Source organism: Portunus trituberculatus, chromosome 29, assembly GCF_017591435.1.
Source record: "Portunus trituberculatus isolate SZX2019 chromosome 29, ASM1759143v1, whole genome shotgun sequence".
Classification (NCBI taxonomy): domain Eukaryota; kingdom Metazoa; phylum Arthropoda; class Malacostraca; order Decapoda; family Portunidae; genus Portunus; species Portunus trituberculatus.
The window spans coordinates 484,199-502,684 of record NC_059283.1 but is presented as its reverse complement, the minus strand read 5'-3'; the positions used below and the strand labels follow the sequence as shown (position 1 = coordinate 502,684).

Genomic DNA, 18,486 nt, shown 5'->3' with positions numbered 1-18,486 from the left:
AATACCAAATTAAATGTCACATAACTACCTTTTTGTTGTTGTTAGTGTTGTGTGTGTGTGTGTGTGTGTGTGTGTGTGTGTGTGTGTGTGTGTGTGTGTGTGTGTGTGTGTGTGTGTGTGTATTCACGTATATATTCACTCACTTTTTTGACATGGCGGGCTGTCACTGCAGACAATGATAAACGTGAATTATTATTTTTTCCATGGAGAAGTTTTTATACATGTGTGTGTGTGTGTGTGTGTGTGTGTGTGTGTGTGTGTGTGTGTGTGTAGAAGGGGGGGTGGGGAGTGACGATTCATTGATTCCAACGCCAGCAAGATTAGTGACGTCATTCCGTGTGTGGATGGCGGAGGCTTGCTAATCGTCGTACACTCACATATCCACACTGAATCCACACACACCTGCAGATACACTTCTTAATTACACTTGGATAGCAAAACACCCATCATTGCTTCATAATCTGCCTTCAAACACGCCTTGGCTGCTGCAGAAGGCTTGGCTGAAGGGAAGTGTTGCGTTTAGTCATCGTGCGCGTGGCAAGTGAGTCTGCAAGCCGCCCATTCATGCCGCAGCAGAGTCAGTATTGCCGTCACCACGCCCACCAACATTCATCTTTAAGGCAGTCCCGCCCCGCGCACGGCTTACGTCCTTCCCTACCTCCAAAATTCTTCTTTAAGCCATCACTGGATTCATTATATTTTGCAAGCCTTCAGATCAAGTATTCGTGACACCTCATGAGTTTGTGAGTGTGTTAGTACGTGGTGGTTACTGTGGCGTGTGACGGAGCGGTGTGGCAACTCTTCCAGCCCCCCCTCGTCCCTACTGCTCCCAGAGACTGCAGAGTCCAGAGTAGTAACACAGAGAAGAGTTGGCAAGGTGGGGTGTTGGTCTCCGTCACTCCCTGTACCTCACCTCTACGTGACTACTCAACGTTGCTTTGTGTTCATTTTATAAGCAGGATATTCTCTGATCGTCCGAGGCGTGAAGGACAGTGTGCGTTGAACGGGCAGCGTGACGATCGCCGCGTGAAGAGTCGTGTAATATATGTCCGCGGCGAGGCGACGTCACAGCTTCAATTTTTGGCCTAAGCCGACCTTCTCTCTTTAGTGACATGGCGATCACGTCACTACTGTCCGCTGCCGTGTGTCTGTCGGGTGGCCGTCACTCCAGCGAGATGAGCTGACCGCGGCACCTCACTCCAGTCACACCAGCCTCACGCCACGCTATCCCCACCCGCGATGCTTCCCTGGTGACATGAGGCGCTGGATTCTACTCTCTATCACCTGAACTCATTGATGTGACTCCTGGAAACCAATCCTTACCAAACGATTTCAAGAACTTGACTCGAATAATCGGATTAGTTTTTTGTGTGAAAGTCTTCGGTCCCGCCCAGCCATGTTTCATTATCAAGACCCACGCTGGCGGTCAGGCTGAGAAGAGGCACCGACCAACGGGACTCCTTCGCAGAGCCACGCCTTCCCGCTTCTGTCTTCCTCCTCCTTCGCTTCTTTCACCCTCTTGTGTCGCTCCGTGGGATGTGGTGGCCATCCCCGCTGCGGTGACATGTGGTGGTGTTGTTCTCTCTTTAACTGTGATAAAGCCGGGTTTCTCCGCGCCACCAATCTCTGGACACTGGCGCCCAACCCGCTCAGAACCAAAAAAGACGCCGTCCACCCTCACAACGCCACCCTCGCCACACCTGCCTCCTTCTGCGACGACGACAGGTACCTCCTCCTCCTCCTCCTCCTCCTTACCTACGCTTTCTTCCAATTTAACTGTAACTTTAAGGCTAATTTGCATATGATTCTCTCTCTCTCTCTCTCTCTCTCTCTCTCTCTCTCTCTCTCTCTCTCTCTCTCTCTCTCTCTCTCTCTCTCTCTCTCCCAAACACTTCGCCACTTATCCAAATGTCACACGCTGTTGATGTATTAAATTATTGCCATTTCGCGTGATAGAGGTGTTGTCCATGGCCATTCGCCGGTGTGTTGTGGAGTGTTGTGTGTGTTCTGCCCGCCCCTCGCCTCGCTGTGTCTTGGGCTCAGTCATCTTGTGTTTCTGGGTTCTCTTGTTATTCATTTTTTTTTTTTTTTTTTTTTTTTTTTTTATTCTTTTCTTTTTTTCTGTCTGTTGTTGCTTGTTTTCTGTTTGTTTTTCTTTCTCCTTTCCTTTGTTTTGTTTGTTTTGTTTCTTTTGTTTGTTTGTTTCTTCTTCTTGTTTACCTTGTTCTTCTTGTTCTTGTTCTTCTTTTTATCATCATCATCATCATCATCTTCTTCTTCTTCTTCTTCTTCTTCTTCTTCTTCTTCTTCTTCTTCTTCTTCTTCTTCTTCTTCTTCTTTCACTTTTTCATCGTCCTCCTCCTCCTCCTCCTCTTCCTCCTCCTCCTCCTCCTCCTCCTCCTCCTCCTCCTCCTCCTCCTCCTCCTCCTCCTCCTCCTCCTCCTCCTCCTCCTCCTCCTCCTCCTCCTACTTCTTTTTTTCTTCCTTGAATCCATGTTTCGTGTATTTTTAGCCTGCGTAATTATTGAAGCTTGTGTTATTTTGGTACCTCCAGTCAGTGTTTGGAATGTTCACGCTTGTCTGATGATCTCTCCCGCTGAAAAATACACGCATCTTCGTTTTCTATTACTTACTGACGTGATATACTGTTTTAATATTACACTGACGGTGATAAACTTAGGCCGATAAGACAATTAACTCCTTCAGTACCATGACGTGTTTCCATATTCATTCTGCTTACTATTTGGTGATATTATACAGCTTCAGAAACTCATGTGGGGGATTAAAATAGTGAAGACTGTGGCCATTAATCTTCTGACCTCCATAGACTTTTGCTAATGTCAATAAAATGATCTTATCTTAGCCAAAATGCCCTCAAAACACTAGGCTCCATATTCCTTTTGGTTACTTTTTGGTGATTTTATATAGCTTCAGAAACGTATTTAGGGATTGAAATAGTTAAGACTGTGACCATTAGTCTTCTGATATCCATAGATCCTTCATAATCTCAATAAGATGGCCTAGTCGTACACAAATTTCAAGGTAAAAATGTCTCTCAGTACTGAAGGGGTTAAAAATAGTGAAGACTGTGGCCATTAATATTCTGACCCCCATAGACTCTTCCTAATGTCAATAAAATGGTCTAATCGTTCACAAATCTGAAGGTAAAAACGTGTCCCAGTACTGAAGGGTTAATGACCGAGAGCTTGTTACGAAGAGAGGAGCAGAACCCGTGTTGATGTTTTGCTTGGCGAGTCTTGGGTTGAATGTAAAGAGAAACTTGGAATAGGTAAAAGTAAACTTGTTATCAGTATTGTTGAGATATAAATAGAATGCATATTTGAGCGTAATGTCAGAGAGAGAGAGAGAGAGAGAGAGAGAGAGAGAGAGAGAGAGAGAGAGAGAGAGAGAGAGAGAGAGAGAGAGAAATTTCTAGAATAAGAGCTGTTTTACTTTTTTTTCATCATATATCAAAAGCTGTCATTAGAACCGATTCAATAGATACTGTACACGAAATACATGCACAAAAAAATGACGACTTCTGCAGTTTAATATTAGGAAAAAACTAAGAGAGAGAGACAGACAGACAGACAAACAGACATAATTCCCGCCTTTTTCATCGGTTGCGTAAACAAAACAAAAGAAACGCGCTATCGGAACCTCTTTAATGCATTCCAATCCCGCTTAAGGAACACGAGACGGTCCCCACGCCTCGCCTCGTAACACTTTAACTCTCCGTCGTTTATTGTATTCCCAGCCAACCCGGGAACCAAAACAGCTTTCACCTTCACTCTTGAAATTTAGCGAGTTGTGACGCTTTCCCCGCCGCCACGTCACAGACACCGGTGACGTCACGAGGAGGAGTGACGTCGACGCCTGCGCAGAGGTGTATTGATTCAGAGGCGCCGAGAAGCAGGAGGGAAATATGATACGCTTGCCCTCCTTTTTTCCTTGTGTTTTCTTACGATTTGCGTCCATATTTTTTTTTCTTTAGTATTTTTGGAACGATGGTGTAAGGATAAGTAGGAATATGCGTGTGTGTGTGGGGGGGGGAGAGTGAGTGACTGAGAGAGAGAGAGAGAGAGAGAGAGAGAGAGAGAGAGAGAGAGAGAGAGGGAGGGCAACGACTTTCTAATACACGTGTTCATCCTTTCCATTATTTCTCGTCTCGTGTTTTGAAAATGTTCTTCTCTTTTCAGTTTTTCCTTACCACTTGGCATTACTGTTGTTGAAATTACGTAGAAACACGTGTATGTATATGGCTCACTTCCTTAACCCCTTTTGCCTTGAGATTTGTGAATGATTAGAGCATTTTATTGACATTGGGAAGGGTCTATGGAGCTCAGAATATGAATAGCTACAGTCTTCACTATTTTAACCTCCTTCAGTACTGGGACACATTTTTACCTTGAGATTTGTGTACGATTAGACCATTTTATTGACATTAGGAAGGGTCTATGGAGGTCAGAAGATTAATGGAAACAGTCTTCACTATTTCAGACCCCTACATGAGTTTCTGAAGCTGTATAAAATCACCAAATAGTAATCGGAAGGGATATGGAGACTCATGTATTGAGGGCATTTTAAGATAGTTTGATATGTTTTGAGGGCATTTTAAGATAGTTCAGCATGTTTTGAGGGCATTTTGAGACAGTTTGGCATGTTTTGCGGGTATTTAAGACAGTTTGGCATGTTTTTAGGCCATTTTGAGACAGTGGCATGTTTTAAAGGTATTTTAAGACAGTTTGGCATGTTTTGAGGGCATTTTATGGACGTTAGGTAGGGTCTATGGAGGTCAGAAAATTAATGGCCACAGTCTTCATTATTTCAATCCCCCAACATGTGTTTCTGAAGCTGTAGAAAATCACCAAATAGTAAGCAGAATGAATATGGAAACGCGTCATGGTACTGAAAGGGTTTATATTCACAGCAGAGGATTTATTGACAGTCCAAGTAAACAAACAGATATAAAACTGTTATCTCTTGAACTGAAATCTTCTTTGTTGATGTAAAAACGTGTCCAGACAAGTCGAGTGTGTTTTGTTATTGTTCTGTGTGTTTGTCTGTGGATTTGTTTAACTCCTTCGTGATTTTGTTCTTTGTGTGTGTGTGTGTGTGTGTGTGTGTGTGTGTGTGTGTGTGTGTGTGTGTGTAAAGACGTCAAAATAAAGTCGACACGTTTTGTTCATCTTGTGGGGAGTGACTGGACACACACACACACACACACACACACACACACACACACACACACACACACACACACACACACACACACACACACACACACGTGCCATTCTTCTATAAATGGCAAGAGCACTCGTATTATTGTCTTCTCGTTCCTCAGAATACTTACATAGTTATTTCGTTTTGCATAGTTTGAGTGGACATTGTAGTAGTAGTAGTAGTAGTAGTAGTAGTAGTAGTAGTAGTAGTAGTAGTAGCAGTAGTAATGATAATAATGATAATAATAGAAATAATGATAATGATGATAATAATAATAACAATAATAATAATAATAATAATAATAATAATAATAATAATGATAATAATAGCAATAATAATAAGGATAATGCATGATAATAATAATAATAACGATATAAACAACATCAAACATTATCAGTGATGGAAGTTTGAACCACGAAATCACACACACACACACACACACACACACAAGGCCACGAGTCCGGGAAAAACACGAGGCACAGTTCCAAGTCTTCATAATCTTACTCCTGGAAAACTAGAAGGCGATGTGTGTCCTCTTTCTTGGCAAGCCTTCCCTTCTTCCTGAAACGAAAACAACCCTCCGTGGTACAGTGGAACCATGCGTGCTTTGGTCTCCGAGGGGTCTCCAAGCGCATGGGTTCGAATCCTGTCCACGGTCCGAGTGTAGGTTGGGCTTCCTCACTCGGGGCAACTGTTTCCTAGCGACTGGGGTTTTAGATAGGAGGTACCACAAAAAGTATCCCCTTTAGCCCAGAAATTCCCGTGAAAAGCCCACATAGTATGAAAAAAAGAAACTCTACCAATGCTCCGACCTTCTTCCTTCCAAAAAATGACGGAATTCTTAACGCAAACTATGAGGAAGAGAAGGTTGGTCGTTGAATAGCATGTATGAGAGAAAAAAGAGGAGAATGAGGAGATGGAGATGATTAGTCTATAAGTACAGCACTATAAGAGGGTTAGATCATTGTGTATATTGAAAAGAAGAGGAAGAACAGGATGAGGTGATGAAGAGAGTGAGTTAGAAATAGTTATATGTAAGAAAAAGGCAGAAGAATAGATAGAATTATAAAAGAAGGAAGAGAAATTAAGATGAAATGAGTATCTGTGTATAAGATAGTGAGACAGTTTGGTAAATATATAAGAGGATGAGGTGATGAAGAGAGTGGAGTTAGAAATAGTTATATGTAAGAAAAGGCTGAAAAAAAATAAAAGAAGAAAGAGAAGGAAGAAAAGGATGAAGAAATTTAAATGCAGTTAGTATCTACGTATAAAAAAGGAGACAGTTAGATAAATGTATACGTATTAATAAGAGGAAGAACACGATAAGGTGACGAAGAACATCGAGGTAAACAGTTACACGTAAAAAAAAATAAATAAATAAAATAAAAAAAAGAGGCTGAGGAAGATATTAGTACTTATATAATGATCAATAAAATAATAAAGAAAATTGGGGAATAAGAACGGAACAAAGTGAAACAATAACAAACATTTTAATAAGAGAACGAGAGGAAGAGAAGACGAGGACTGAAAAACAAGACCACTTTTTTATACAAGTTTGGAGTAAGAAGTGAAAACCAAGAGTAGACCAATTACATGTATACTTGTGAGAGAAGGAGGAGGACAGGGACGAGTAGTGTAAAGTAAGAGAGTAAAAGAGTAAGAGAGAGATTGTAGAGTGAGAGAGTAAGAGAAAGAGGAGGAGATTGTAGGATAAGAAAGTAAGAGGAAAATTGTAGAGAAAGAGAGTAAGAGAGAGAGATTGTAGAGTAAGAGTAAGAGAAAGAGGAGGAGAAAGACGAGGAGATTGTAGGATAAGCGAGTAAGAGAAAGATTGTAAAGTAAAATAGTAAGAGAGTGACAGATTGTAAAGAGAAAGATTTTAGAGTAAGCGAGTGAGAGAAAGAGGAGGTGAGGCGCGAGTAGATTGTAAGAGAGTAAGAGAGTAAGGAGAAGTAAAGGGAGGAGGAAGAGACGCTACCTTAGCAAGAGGGGGGAGGAAGGGAGGGAGGAGGGACAGTAGAATCAATAAGGAGCTATATTTAGAATGTGAAGGGTAGGAGACGACGATGGGGGACGAGATGCAGAGAAAGAGAGAGAGAATGAAGGGGGGGGAGGGGGTTTGATAAAGAGATAGAGAGGAGGACTAGAAAACCGATCAGTCAAGGTAATCAGCACACACACACACACACACACACACACACACACACACACACACACACACACACACACACACACACACACACACACACACTGCGTCATAGCATATATGTAGTAAATCAGATTTCCTGCAGTCTGGCGTCATCTTTATTTTAAGAATATGAATAAGGTTTCTCTCTCTCTCTCTCTCTCTCTCTCTCTCTCTCTCTCTCTCTCTCTCTCTCTCTCTCTCTCTCTCTCTCTCTCTCTCTCTCTCTCTGGATCTTAATGATAGAATCTGACGTTAATAATAACCACAGCAGCAGCAGCAACAACAACAACAACAACAACAACAACAAAGGCTGAGGAAGAAAACTTGGCTGCGTCGTAATGCTATCTCATTTGGGTCGAGAGAGAGAGAGAGAGAGAGAGCACATGCTACGTAAACCTATGACGTTATTGGACACGTAACCTTTGTGTCCCTGCCGTGGTGTGTCCCCGTGACAACTCTTGTTCCCGCTGACTTCCTCCTGCTGGCCAGTGACACAGTGTCCCTCTCCGTGGTGAAGGACGTGAGAGATGCATGCTGCTGATGTACCGTCCCTTGCTTCCCCCCACCCCCTCACACACACACACCACACCATGCTTGATGAGCGTGGGTTGAGAGCTAGCCAAGGCTGCCTCACCCACCCCATGGTGATGGTGGTGGTGGTGGTGGTGGTGGTGGTGGCGATGGCGTCTTGTTGCTATGGGAGCGTCAACGCTCGCCGCACATGTTTTCCTTTACCGCCTCACTCCACCACGCCCCCTCCCGCAGGAGCAGTCGCAGCGGCAAGAGGAGCCAGCGGTCGCCGCCCGTCCAGCGTCAGCGGTGCATCCAGCTGGAGGGCGGCCAAAGCGAGGAGGACGGCGCGGCGGCCCCCCAGGGCAGGGCCGCCTCCCGCCCACACCCACCGCCTGCCCCAGACTCCCGCCCCTCCCACATTGAGGTAAATATTGGTGAAAATTGTTGGGGTCACGAAGTGCATGGTGCGGTGAGGGAAACCTGAGGTCAGCAGGGTCCAGACATCAATTCTTTCCTTTCCTGGCAGGCTGACGTCAGCCGTGTGCCGGCCGCCTCGCCACCGCCTGAAGTGCCGCTGGTGGTGGTGGCCACAGCAGAGGGCGGCACCCGCACCCAGGCTCTAGGAAGGTCCCGAGGGCGCCTGCAGCACCCGTCAGCTTACAGCCTCACTTCTGGCGGCGGGGAGTCTCGCGACGTGCCCCCGAGGACCCACGCCTATCACAAGTACGGCAGCGCCAGCTTTGACTTGGCGCGGCCCAGCCGGCACGAAGGGGCGCGTGCCGCCTTCCACACCACCCGCAGCAGCTTCGAGGGTGACCGCCGCCTCTCCATGAGCCTCGGAGGCCCAAGGGCGGCAGCTGAAGTTTTCCAACCGGTGGTCACCCTTGAGAAGAGTCCGGGCGCGGCGCGGCGTTTGGCCTCTATGGAGGCGGGCTCGCGTGGCGAGAGGCAGCTGCCGGAGGGTCCGCTGAGGGGCGGCTTCAGACGCAGCAGGAGTGAGAGAGTGGGCGGCAGTTCCGCGGGTGCCTCTCCTGCCCGCAGCGAGTCCCTGAGGGTGAGCAGGACGCGGCCGCACCCGCAGGACGTGGAAATGACGGAGCTTTGCGGGCCCCGAAGGCTGCTGGCCTTGGATGAGTACAGGTAGGCAGTGCCTGGCGGTGCAGCGCGGTACGGACAAATTGCTACACGACCTTGGCTACAACTTTGCTTGCCGCCACGCCGCCGCTAATCTTGCATTTCTTTATTAACAGCAGTAGCAGCAGGCTGTCCCCCCGGGCAGGCAGCAGCCCCAGTGGCGCGGCGACGGAGGGCGCAGGAGAACCTTTGCTGAGCGGCAGCGCGATGGCGCGATACTCGTGGCGCACCGCAGGGGACGTGGCGGCGCTCAGACAGTCCTCGCTGGAAAACAGCGAGCTGGAGGACCTCATGGAGAACAGGCGGCATGTGGAGCAACGGCGGCTGAGACTGGCGGCGGACTCCACCACGCCCTCAGACGAGGACGAGGAGCCCAGGGGCAAAGTGCGCTACAACGACACAGGCTCCCTAGAGCAGGTGAGGCCACGCCCCCCTCCCACCTCTGCACACACACACAAACACAAACACACACATAAACACACACACACATAAACACACACACACACACACACACACACACACACACACACACACACACACACACACACACACTCGACTCACAATCGAGAAGCCCGGGTTCGAGTCCCGGTAAGCGGTGAGGCAAATGAGCAAGCCTCTTATTGTGTGGCCCCTGTTCACCTAGCAGTAGATAGGTATGGGATGTAACTCGAGGGGTTGTGGCCTCGCTTTCCCGGTGTGTGGAGTGTGTTGTGGTCTCAGTCCTACCCGAAGATCGGTCTCTGAGCTCTGAGCTCGCTCCGTAATGGGGAAGACTTGACTGGGTGACCAGCAGGCGACCGAGGTAAATTACACACACACACACACACACACACACACACACACACACACACACACACACACACACACACACACACACACACACACACACACACACACACACACACACACACACACACACACACACACACACACACACACACACACACACTTGTAAACAATACAATATTCACTACCTGTTTCATATATTTGTTTGTATTCTCTCTTACAAATTTTGTTGACATTTCGGTACATTTCACTCTTTTGGTTGCTCTTCTGACCTTGAATTTATCACATTTGAATTTGTTAATCCATACTGTATTTTATTATTATAATTATAATTGTTATTATTATTATAATTATTATTATTATTATTATTATTATTATTATTATTATTATTATTATCATCATCATCATCATCATCATCATTATTATTACTATTATTATTATTATTATTATTATTATTATTATAATTACTGTCATTATGATCATCATCGCCATCTTCCCCATGATGACCATTGGCACCCTGATGAGTGCCGCCCCTCACCCTCACCTCGCCTCACGCCTGTCTTATTTGCTATAATGAGAATAATCTGAACCCTGGACCTCGTGACCTGACCCAAGGTGACCCGGCAGGTGAATGAGGAGCTCGCTGACCATCTGGACGAGCCGGACCTTACCTCTAGACACTCCCAGGAGATCAAGGTCAGTTAATTGAATGTTATCTTTTTTTTTTTTTTTTTTTTTTTTTTTTTTTTTGGGGGTGGGGAGAAGGGAAGACCATCACTATCACTACTATTACTACTACTAACCTAACCTAACCTACTCCAACCTAACCATCACTATCACTACTATCACTTCTACTAACCTAAACTAACTCACCACTGTTGTAACTGTCTCTAACATATTCTGAAACTTGACTTTACATAACCTACTATTGCCACTACTAATTTAACCCCTTCAGTACCAGGACGCGTTTCCATATTCATTCTGTTTATTGTTTAGTTATTTTATACAGCTTCAGAAACTTAATGTGTGGATTAAAATACTGAAGACTCTGGCCATTAATCTTCTGACCTCCATAGACCCTTCCTAATGTAATGGTCTAATCTTAATCAAAACTCATAGTAAAAATGCGTCCCAGTACTGACCTAATTTAACCTACCATTAAAACTAGTACTAAATAAACCTAACCTAACAATAATAAGAATAAGAAAAATGGATCACTTTCAGGGCAAACTCGGCTAACAACGTAAAATAAGCTACTATTACCACGGCCGCCAATAGCTTTACTTTCCCTCTCTTTAGGTACAATGTCGCGCCCTCTGGCAACTGAGAACCACCCTGGAGGAGGAGGACCCAGACGACCAGGACTCAGACTCAGGCAGGATGGAGATACACAGCTCTCCTGACCGCCACTCCCCCGGACGAGCCTCGGGTGAGTCTCGGGACATTCTGCAGCACTTTTTTTTTTTTTTATGTAAGAGAGAGAACTACCAAGGGCAAAAAAAATGAATATTAGGAAAAACAGGCCCACTTGAATTGTAGTCTCCATAAAAGAATCAAAAGAATTAGTCAAGATTCAGGGACAAATGTCTCCACACTTCTCTCTTAAAAGAAGTTAAGTCGTAGGAAGATGGAAATATAGAAGCAGGCAGGGAGTTACACTACTTTCAAAAGGCTGGAGCTGAAAGTGCCTTGGTTTTTCAGTGTTTTTAATGGTTCTAGTGACAGATTAACATGTTTTTAGCACGCCTGGCACTTCCACTAGGCTCAAGCTGAAGTGTGTTTGATGGTTCTAGTGACAGATTAACATGATTTCAACACTTCTGGCACTTCCACTACTTTCAAAAGTCTGGAGTTGAAAATGCCTTGTTTTTATAGTGTGTTTTATGGTTCTAGTAATACATTAAATTGATTTCAACACGTCTGGTTCTTTCAAAAGGTTCGAGCTGGTGACTTGTTTTTTATTTATTGTATTTTATGATTCTAGTGACAAATTAACATGATTTCAACACGTCTGGCATTTTCAAAAGGCAGGAGCTGAAGGTACCTGAGTTTTTTAGTGTGTTCCATGGTTCTAGTGACACATTAACATGATTTCAACCTTTTTAACTGGAGAAATATTCTTGAGGAGCAATTTACCTCTCTGACCTTACAAGCTGCAGTCGCAGTGAAAAAGCAACGCATTTCTCAGTACCAACCTTGAACCCACGTGTAACATGTAATATTGAAGATTTCTTGCATAGGGTTATGTGAATAGATATAGTCTTTCTGTGTGTGTGTGTGTGTGTGTGGGAGCGTGCGTCATTGCCTCTAGGCTTATCCAGACGCACTCTCACACACGTTCGCGCGCGAGAACCACAAAGAGCAAGTTAAAATTAGATCCTTTACGTCATTCCTCTCTCCAATAAAGTGTGGAACTCGCTGCCTGCTTCTATATTTCCACCTTCCTTTCTAGAGGGAGGCTTCAAGACACTTCCTGTGGCTTGGCTGGCGTGTTTGCCTTCTGTATGGATGCGGCACCTCAGTGGATATTTTATTTTTATTTTTGTTGCCCTTGGTGGCGCACTTCCTACAGAGAAAAAGAAAAACTGAGGTGCCTGTTGTGGAATTTTCGCTTTAGTTACTGTTGTTCACCTCTCCCTGGCGGTTGGTGTGCTCCACACACACACACACACACACACACAGGACTTGGTGAATACACAATAATAGAGTCTGCCCTTCAGATCTGGACAACGTGACCAGCGCCACCAGCCACACCACCTCCTTCGAGAGCAACACAGACGCCATCGTTGCGGGTGAAGGAGGCGGTGACGGAGGCACGGGCGGAGAGCCTGAGGTAGAGGTGCCCCGGGAACATGGCCAGAGCGAGGCGGAGGTGAGCCAGACGCCCATCACGCTGCCTTCCTCTGAGGCAAGACGAACCTCCTACAGGGCCATCCTCGCCAACAGACTCAAGGTAAACATTGAACAGCGCGATAACGCACACACTGATTGTTCTTGTTGTTCCCTGGTGATGGAAATCTGTCCTTTCCTTTGTGTACATAATGTTTTGTGGCTGTTGAACCAGCGGCCATCCCGTGTGCCTGTACTAGCTGTCTCTCCCCCCAGCAGCTGGACGCCGCCAACCGCCCCACGCTGTCCTCGGAAAACAGCTTCGACTCTGTGGACACCGAGTGTTCCTCCACCACGGACCTGAGTCGCCCCGAGGTGCTCACCACCAGCTTTGACTCCACGACAGACTGTCCCACGGACTCTACCAGCGACACTCACTCACACCGCCTGCAGCAGATGAAGGCGGACAGCGGCTACCGCAGTTTGGAGGCCAACAATGGCCGCCCGCCCAAACTAAGCAAAAAACAGATTCACTTCGTGGAGGACAGCCTGGAGACGCCCGTAGACGACCCAGAGAGAGACCGCAGCCGGGAGCGGCAGCGAGACCCTGACTCCCGCACCGAGTCTCGCGAGGACTTGGGTGACCCGCAGAGCAAGCGAGAACGACTGAGAAAGGGCGTGGCGCAGCTTGAGCGACGCTGGAGTGGCAAGAGCCACACGAAGAAGAGACGCGAGGCGCTGCGGGAGAGGCACGCCTCCTTGGACACAGCGCTGAGTGGCTCCGTCGGCGGCTCTCTGGAGGGCGAGGGCGCCACCACGGATGAGCTGAGTGGCAAGAGGTCAGTGCTGGCCAGATTCCTGCGGACGCACCGCTACCCCGCCGCCCACTACCGCTTGCTGCAGCGAGACTATTCCATCGACGAAAAGTCCGACAGACTATTCAAGGAATTTAGCCGAACGGAGGTGCCCCTCGAGTGGGAGCCGCCCGGCCGCCGCGGACCAAGGTTGTACTCCGGTCGCCGCCTCCACCGCCACCTTGATGCCGAGGGCTCCCCGAGGTCTCACCGCCGCAAGCTGTCGCCGCAGGACTCCATAGAGGAAGAGGACCAGGTGGCGGCGGCGCTGTGGGAGGGCGAGGCGTCCAGACCAGAGTCCTTCGCGGACTCCATCGGTTGCGACGACCTGCCCGTCTCTTTCGCCGTGGCCGAGGAGGTGGAGTGACCCGCGCCGTGGCTTCGCAGACGAGCACTGTGTCGGGCCGCCCCTGACGCGGCTCACAAACCCCTGTGAGACAGAAGGGAAGCACCAGGACCCGCGACGCCCCAGCTCGTCGCGGAAGGAAGTGTGAATGTGCGTGGGTCCCGTCTGAAGGTCACCGTGGCATATCCTTTGGTTTAAGAATCTCGTCGACTAGCTTACTATCCTTACCTCTTCTTCGTGGGACGCGCCGCGCAGGGGGCGGGGGTCGGGTCGGGGGTGGTCACACAGGGGCGGCGGGGAACACAACACAGTGATAAGGTGATGAACAAGACAATAATGAAAAGCACAAACTCACACGCTCGTCTTTTGTACCAAGTGGTGAAAGGAGGACTGTGATAGCTGCGCCGGGCGCCGCGCGACACACCAGCGTGGCGGGAACAGGACTCGGTGACACGCTTTCACAATATCAAGAAACTGAGCTAATCTGTGACAAGCACAAAATACAAGAGAACATTGCCAATGCAAGAATAGTATTACAAACAAACCGCACGTGCTGAGGAAAACAAAGCAGCAAAGAGTGACTAGTGAGGTGACCGAGGCGAGGACACGGTGAAGACTGAAGACAAAACAAAACACGTAGGAACCGTAACTACGTACAGTGAGATATTGTTAAGTCAATCAATGTACATACAAATACTGCTATACACAACACTCTGAGGAAACCATTACTCGTGAGGATATTTATATACACACATAGCTGACTGTATAGGTCCCAAAAATTATAGAAAAATTATACTGAATCTTGAGTGCCAGGTGTGTGTGTGTGTGTGTGTGTGTGTGTGTGTGTGTGTGTGTGTGTGTGTGTGTGTGTGTGGTAGGTCTCTGCAATACTTACATGTGATCACTTATAGACTTAAGATTTTAGATTTAAGTGAGTGACGTCTGACTTTTTCCCATCAACTTTTTATTTTATTTTTTCCTTTAGGCCGAGAGAGAGAAAAGAATAGTGAAGATGATGTGTGGAATTATTAACATTATTACTGCGTAGTGAGTCAATTCAGTAAAAATAATCGATAATCAGCTGTACAGACTTGCCTTTTTTACTCTCTCTCTCTCTCTCTCTCTCTCTCTCTCTCTCTCTCTCTCTCTCTCTCTCTCTCTCTCTCTCTCTCTCTCTCTCTCTCTCTCTCTCTCTCTCTCTCTCTCATATCTTTAGTGTCTTGCTATGAAATTCTGTGTAAGAACTGAGGCCTTTCCGTGCTGAGTGTTAATTTGTATTGCTGAAGGAAGGTTATATGCGAGTAATAATAATAATAATAATAATAATAATAAACTATAAATTCGTGCCATTTCCTCATCAAGATCCATTAAGTCATTATTTATCATTGTTATTGTTACGAGATGCATTTTATTTATTCGTTTATTTATCTCTTAAGAAAAAAAAAAATATGAAAGGTTAATATTCAGGTACTCTGGCAATGTTTCCTCGCCCATTCCTCCTTCAGCAGACAAGTCAGCCTCAGTATGCCGACTAAGATTAAGTTAGCAGCTGTTAGAAGAGTAAAAGTAACAGCAACAACATGTAACAAAACGAATGACAACACCCGCTCGCCCGCCAAAGCTGAAGCTGTGTCAGATTGATACCACGACCACAAAAAGACCAAAGAAAAGAGAACCGGGAGACAATATTAGAAAGGACAGTTGAGATTAATACCACGACCACAAAATGAACTTAAAAGAACAGATAGGAGAAAGCAAAGTTGAGATTAATACCACGACTACAAAAAGACCAAAGAAAAGAGAACCGGGAGACAATATTATGAAGGACAGTTGAGATTAATACCACGACCACAAAAATAATAAATAAATAGATAAAGAAGAAACTGAAAACAGAAATGGAAAGCAAAGTTGAGATTAGTACCACGACCACAGAAAAAAATAATAAAAAGAAATAAAGAAGAAATGGAAGACATAAATGGAAAGCAAAGTCGAAATTACACAAAAAAAAAAAAAAAACAGGAGACAATAATAAAAAGTAAAAAAAAAAATTGAAGTCATTAATATAAAAGCAGACTTGAAATTAACACCACGACCACAAAAACAAAGAAAAGAAGAACCAGTAGACTAACAAAAAGCAAAGAAAAAAGAACCGGAAGTCATTAATAGAAGCCAAAGTTGAGATCAAAACCACCACCACAACAAAGCAAAGAAAAAAGAACCAATAGACAAAGAAAAGTAAAGAAAACAAAAGACAATAAGAAAAAGCAAAGAAAAAAAGATCCGGAAGTCATTAAAATAAGCCAAAGTTGAGATCAAAACCACCACAAAAAAAAAAAAAAAAACGAGCGAGAAGTCCTTAATTGAAAGCAAAGTTGTTATCCTGTTCGTTAGTCGTTAAAAACCCACGTGTTCTCTATCATGGCCTAAATTAATGCCTTACAAGCCGCAGCGGACGAAAATATTAGCAGAAAATGATAGAAATTCCTTATAGTTCCCTTTCAAGGTGTAATAATATTAGGAATGTATTTTATTTACTCGACGGATTTCACAAACTTCGCGCCCTATGACTTACTGGGCCGTGACTGTTTCCCTTGTAGTTAGTTAGTCCTGAGGTAAAAAATATATATTACGGGTTATTAGCATGGAGAATTTTAACCCTGTTCTATCGAGTTTAATTTCTTCAGTACCATGACGCGTTTCCATATTCATTCTGCTTACTATTTGGTGATTTTATACAGCTTCAGAAACTCGTGTGGGGATTAAAATAGTGAAGACTGTGACCATTAATCTCTGACCTCCATAGACCCTTGCTAATGTCAATAAAATGGTCTAATCGTACACAAATCTCAAGGTAAAAATGCGTCCCAGTACTGAAGGGGTTAAAGGGGGCGTGGCTGGTAGAATCGTACGGCTGGCAGCGGGGTGAGTCTTGGCGCCGTTTGTTTACATCGTAGGGAAAAATGTCGAACGTCGGTGGAGCAAACACGTGTTTAGGAGACAGAGACGTAACTTTATCATTTCTCGTATTCAAGTAAGTTAATTAATCTCTCTTATTTCCAACTCTAGCATCGTATTAACGTGACGCACAACAACAAGGAAGCTCAAAGTGTAAAGCAGTATTTAATTAGATAGTTTGTACTGTGTTGTGTTCCTTTCATGCAGTTTCTGATATTACAATACGCGTAGGTGGGTGTGGTGGTGGCGCGCCTTGTTTGGGGAGTACTTGTGAGGTGTTGTTGGTGTTAGGGCCGCGAAGATCTAATGGTCCTTATATATGGGGTAGTTCTGTGAGCCTGTGTTTGTTCACCGTAGGAAAGAGAAAGGAAGTGGGTTTAGTGGGAGAAACTGCATTTTTGTGTTCAAATTACGTGTCTATTTGTTAATTTATTCATTATTTATTTATTTATAATTTTTTTATACTTTTTATACATATTTATCTATTTGGTATATTTATTTGTATTTGTTTTCAATTTTTTTATATTAATTTTTATTTATTTATTTATTTTATTACGTGTGTACGTGTTCATTCATTCATGCATTATTTATTTGTTTATTCATTTTTATAGGTAATGTTTGTTTGTTTGTTTTTTGTATATTTATTCTTCTTTTATCTTGTATATTTATTTTTGTATATTTTTTGGTTTAATTATGTCTACTTGTTCATTTACTCATTGTTTATTTATTTATTCATTTTTATAGGTAATGTTTGTTTTATTTTGTATATTTCTTCTTTTTTCTATCACATATTTTTATTCACATTTATTTTTCTATTTCATTGCGTTTCTACTTGTTCATTTATTCATTATCTATATATTTATCCATTTTATAGATAATGTTCATTAATTTTGTATATTCAATCTTGTTTATCCTTTTATTTTAGGTATTTATCAATTTCTATTATTATTTGTTTATCTTATATTATGTAAGAGGGAAGAACTGCCCAAGAGCAACAAAAAGATATTAAAAAAGGCCCACTCGGTTGCCAGTCCTTCACACTGTGCCCTGTAACTCGGTAAAGGCGGGGTTAGGAGTCTCCATGCACGCCACAGTAGGTCGGGATGAGGTGCTGGTGTTGTTTGACCAATGCCTCGCTACATTGGTGTGTCACTGTGGGTCCGTTGGTTGTCTCCTATCAAACTTCCATTTTTCTGTGTAATATCCTGTTTCTGTATGATTTTATGGTTATTTTTCTCATTTTTCACCCTTTTTTTTTTCTTTTCTTTGATATTTACTGATATTTTAGTGTTGTGCAGTATTTCACTCGTTTTTCTATTCTGACGTAACCTATCAAACTTCCATTTTTCTGTGCCCTCTTCTATTCATGTATGATTTTATTTATTTTTTTTTATTTCTTTCCTTTTTTTTTTCTTGATATTTGCTGCATTTATTGTTGGTATTTTAGTGTCATGAAGTACCTAACCTAACTTAATCTATCAAACTTCCATCTTTCTATGTCCTCTCCTGTTCCTGTATGATTTTATGGGTATTTTTTTTCATTATTTTCCTTTTTCTTGATATTTGTTGAATTTAATGTTGGTATTTTAGTGTCATGAAGTACTTGAGTTTTATCTTCACTTGGTCCTTTTGTTAATCATGAATTTATTCTATCTATT

At 44.2% G+C, this 18,486-nt stretch overlaps 1 protein-coding gene across 3 annotated transcripts in view; it reads left to right on the top strand.

Moving 5' to 3' along the window:
* The window catches only part of LOC123510479, a 54,978-nt gene extending 39,106 nt beyond the window's left edge, over positions 1-15,872 (top strand). Inside the window, exons 5-11 of one of the 3 annotated variants that reach the window (XM_045265687.1) lie at positions 8,177-8,348; positions 8,451-9,064; positions 9,175-9,475; positions 10,472-10,540; positions 11,144-11,273; positions 12,565-12,797; positions 12,950-15,872. In XM_045265687.1, coding sequence (XP_045121622.1) covers positions 8,177-8,348; positions 8,451-9,064; positions 9,175-9,475; positions 10,472-10,540; positions 11,144-11,273; positions 12,565-12,797; positions 12,950-13,894 — 2,464 coding nt within the window. In that variant the 3' untranslated portion in view covers positions 13,895-15,872. Of the gene's footprint in view, positions 1-8,176; positions 8,349-8,450; positions 9,065-9,174; positions 9,476-10,459; positions 10,541-11,143; positions 11,274-12,564; positions 12,798-12,949 lie in introns of all 3 variants that reach the window. The other 2 variants (XM_045265686.1, XM_045265685.1) reach the window with 2 other exon arrangements.
* The last annotated feature ends 2,614 nt before the right edge of the window (positions 15,873-18,486 follow it).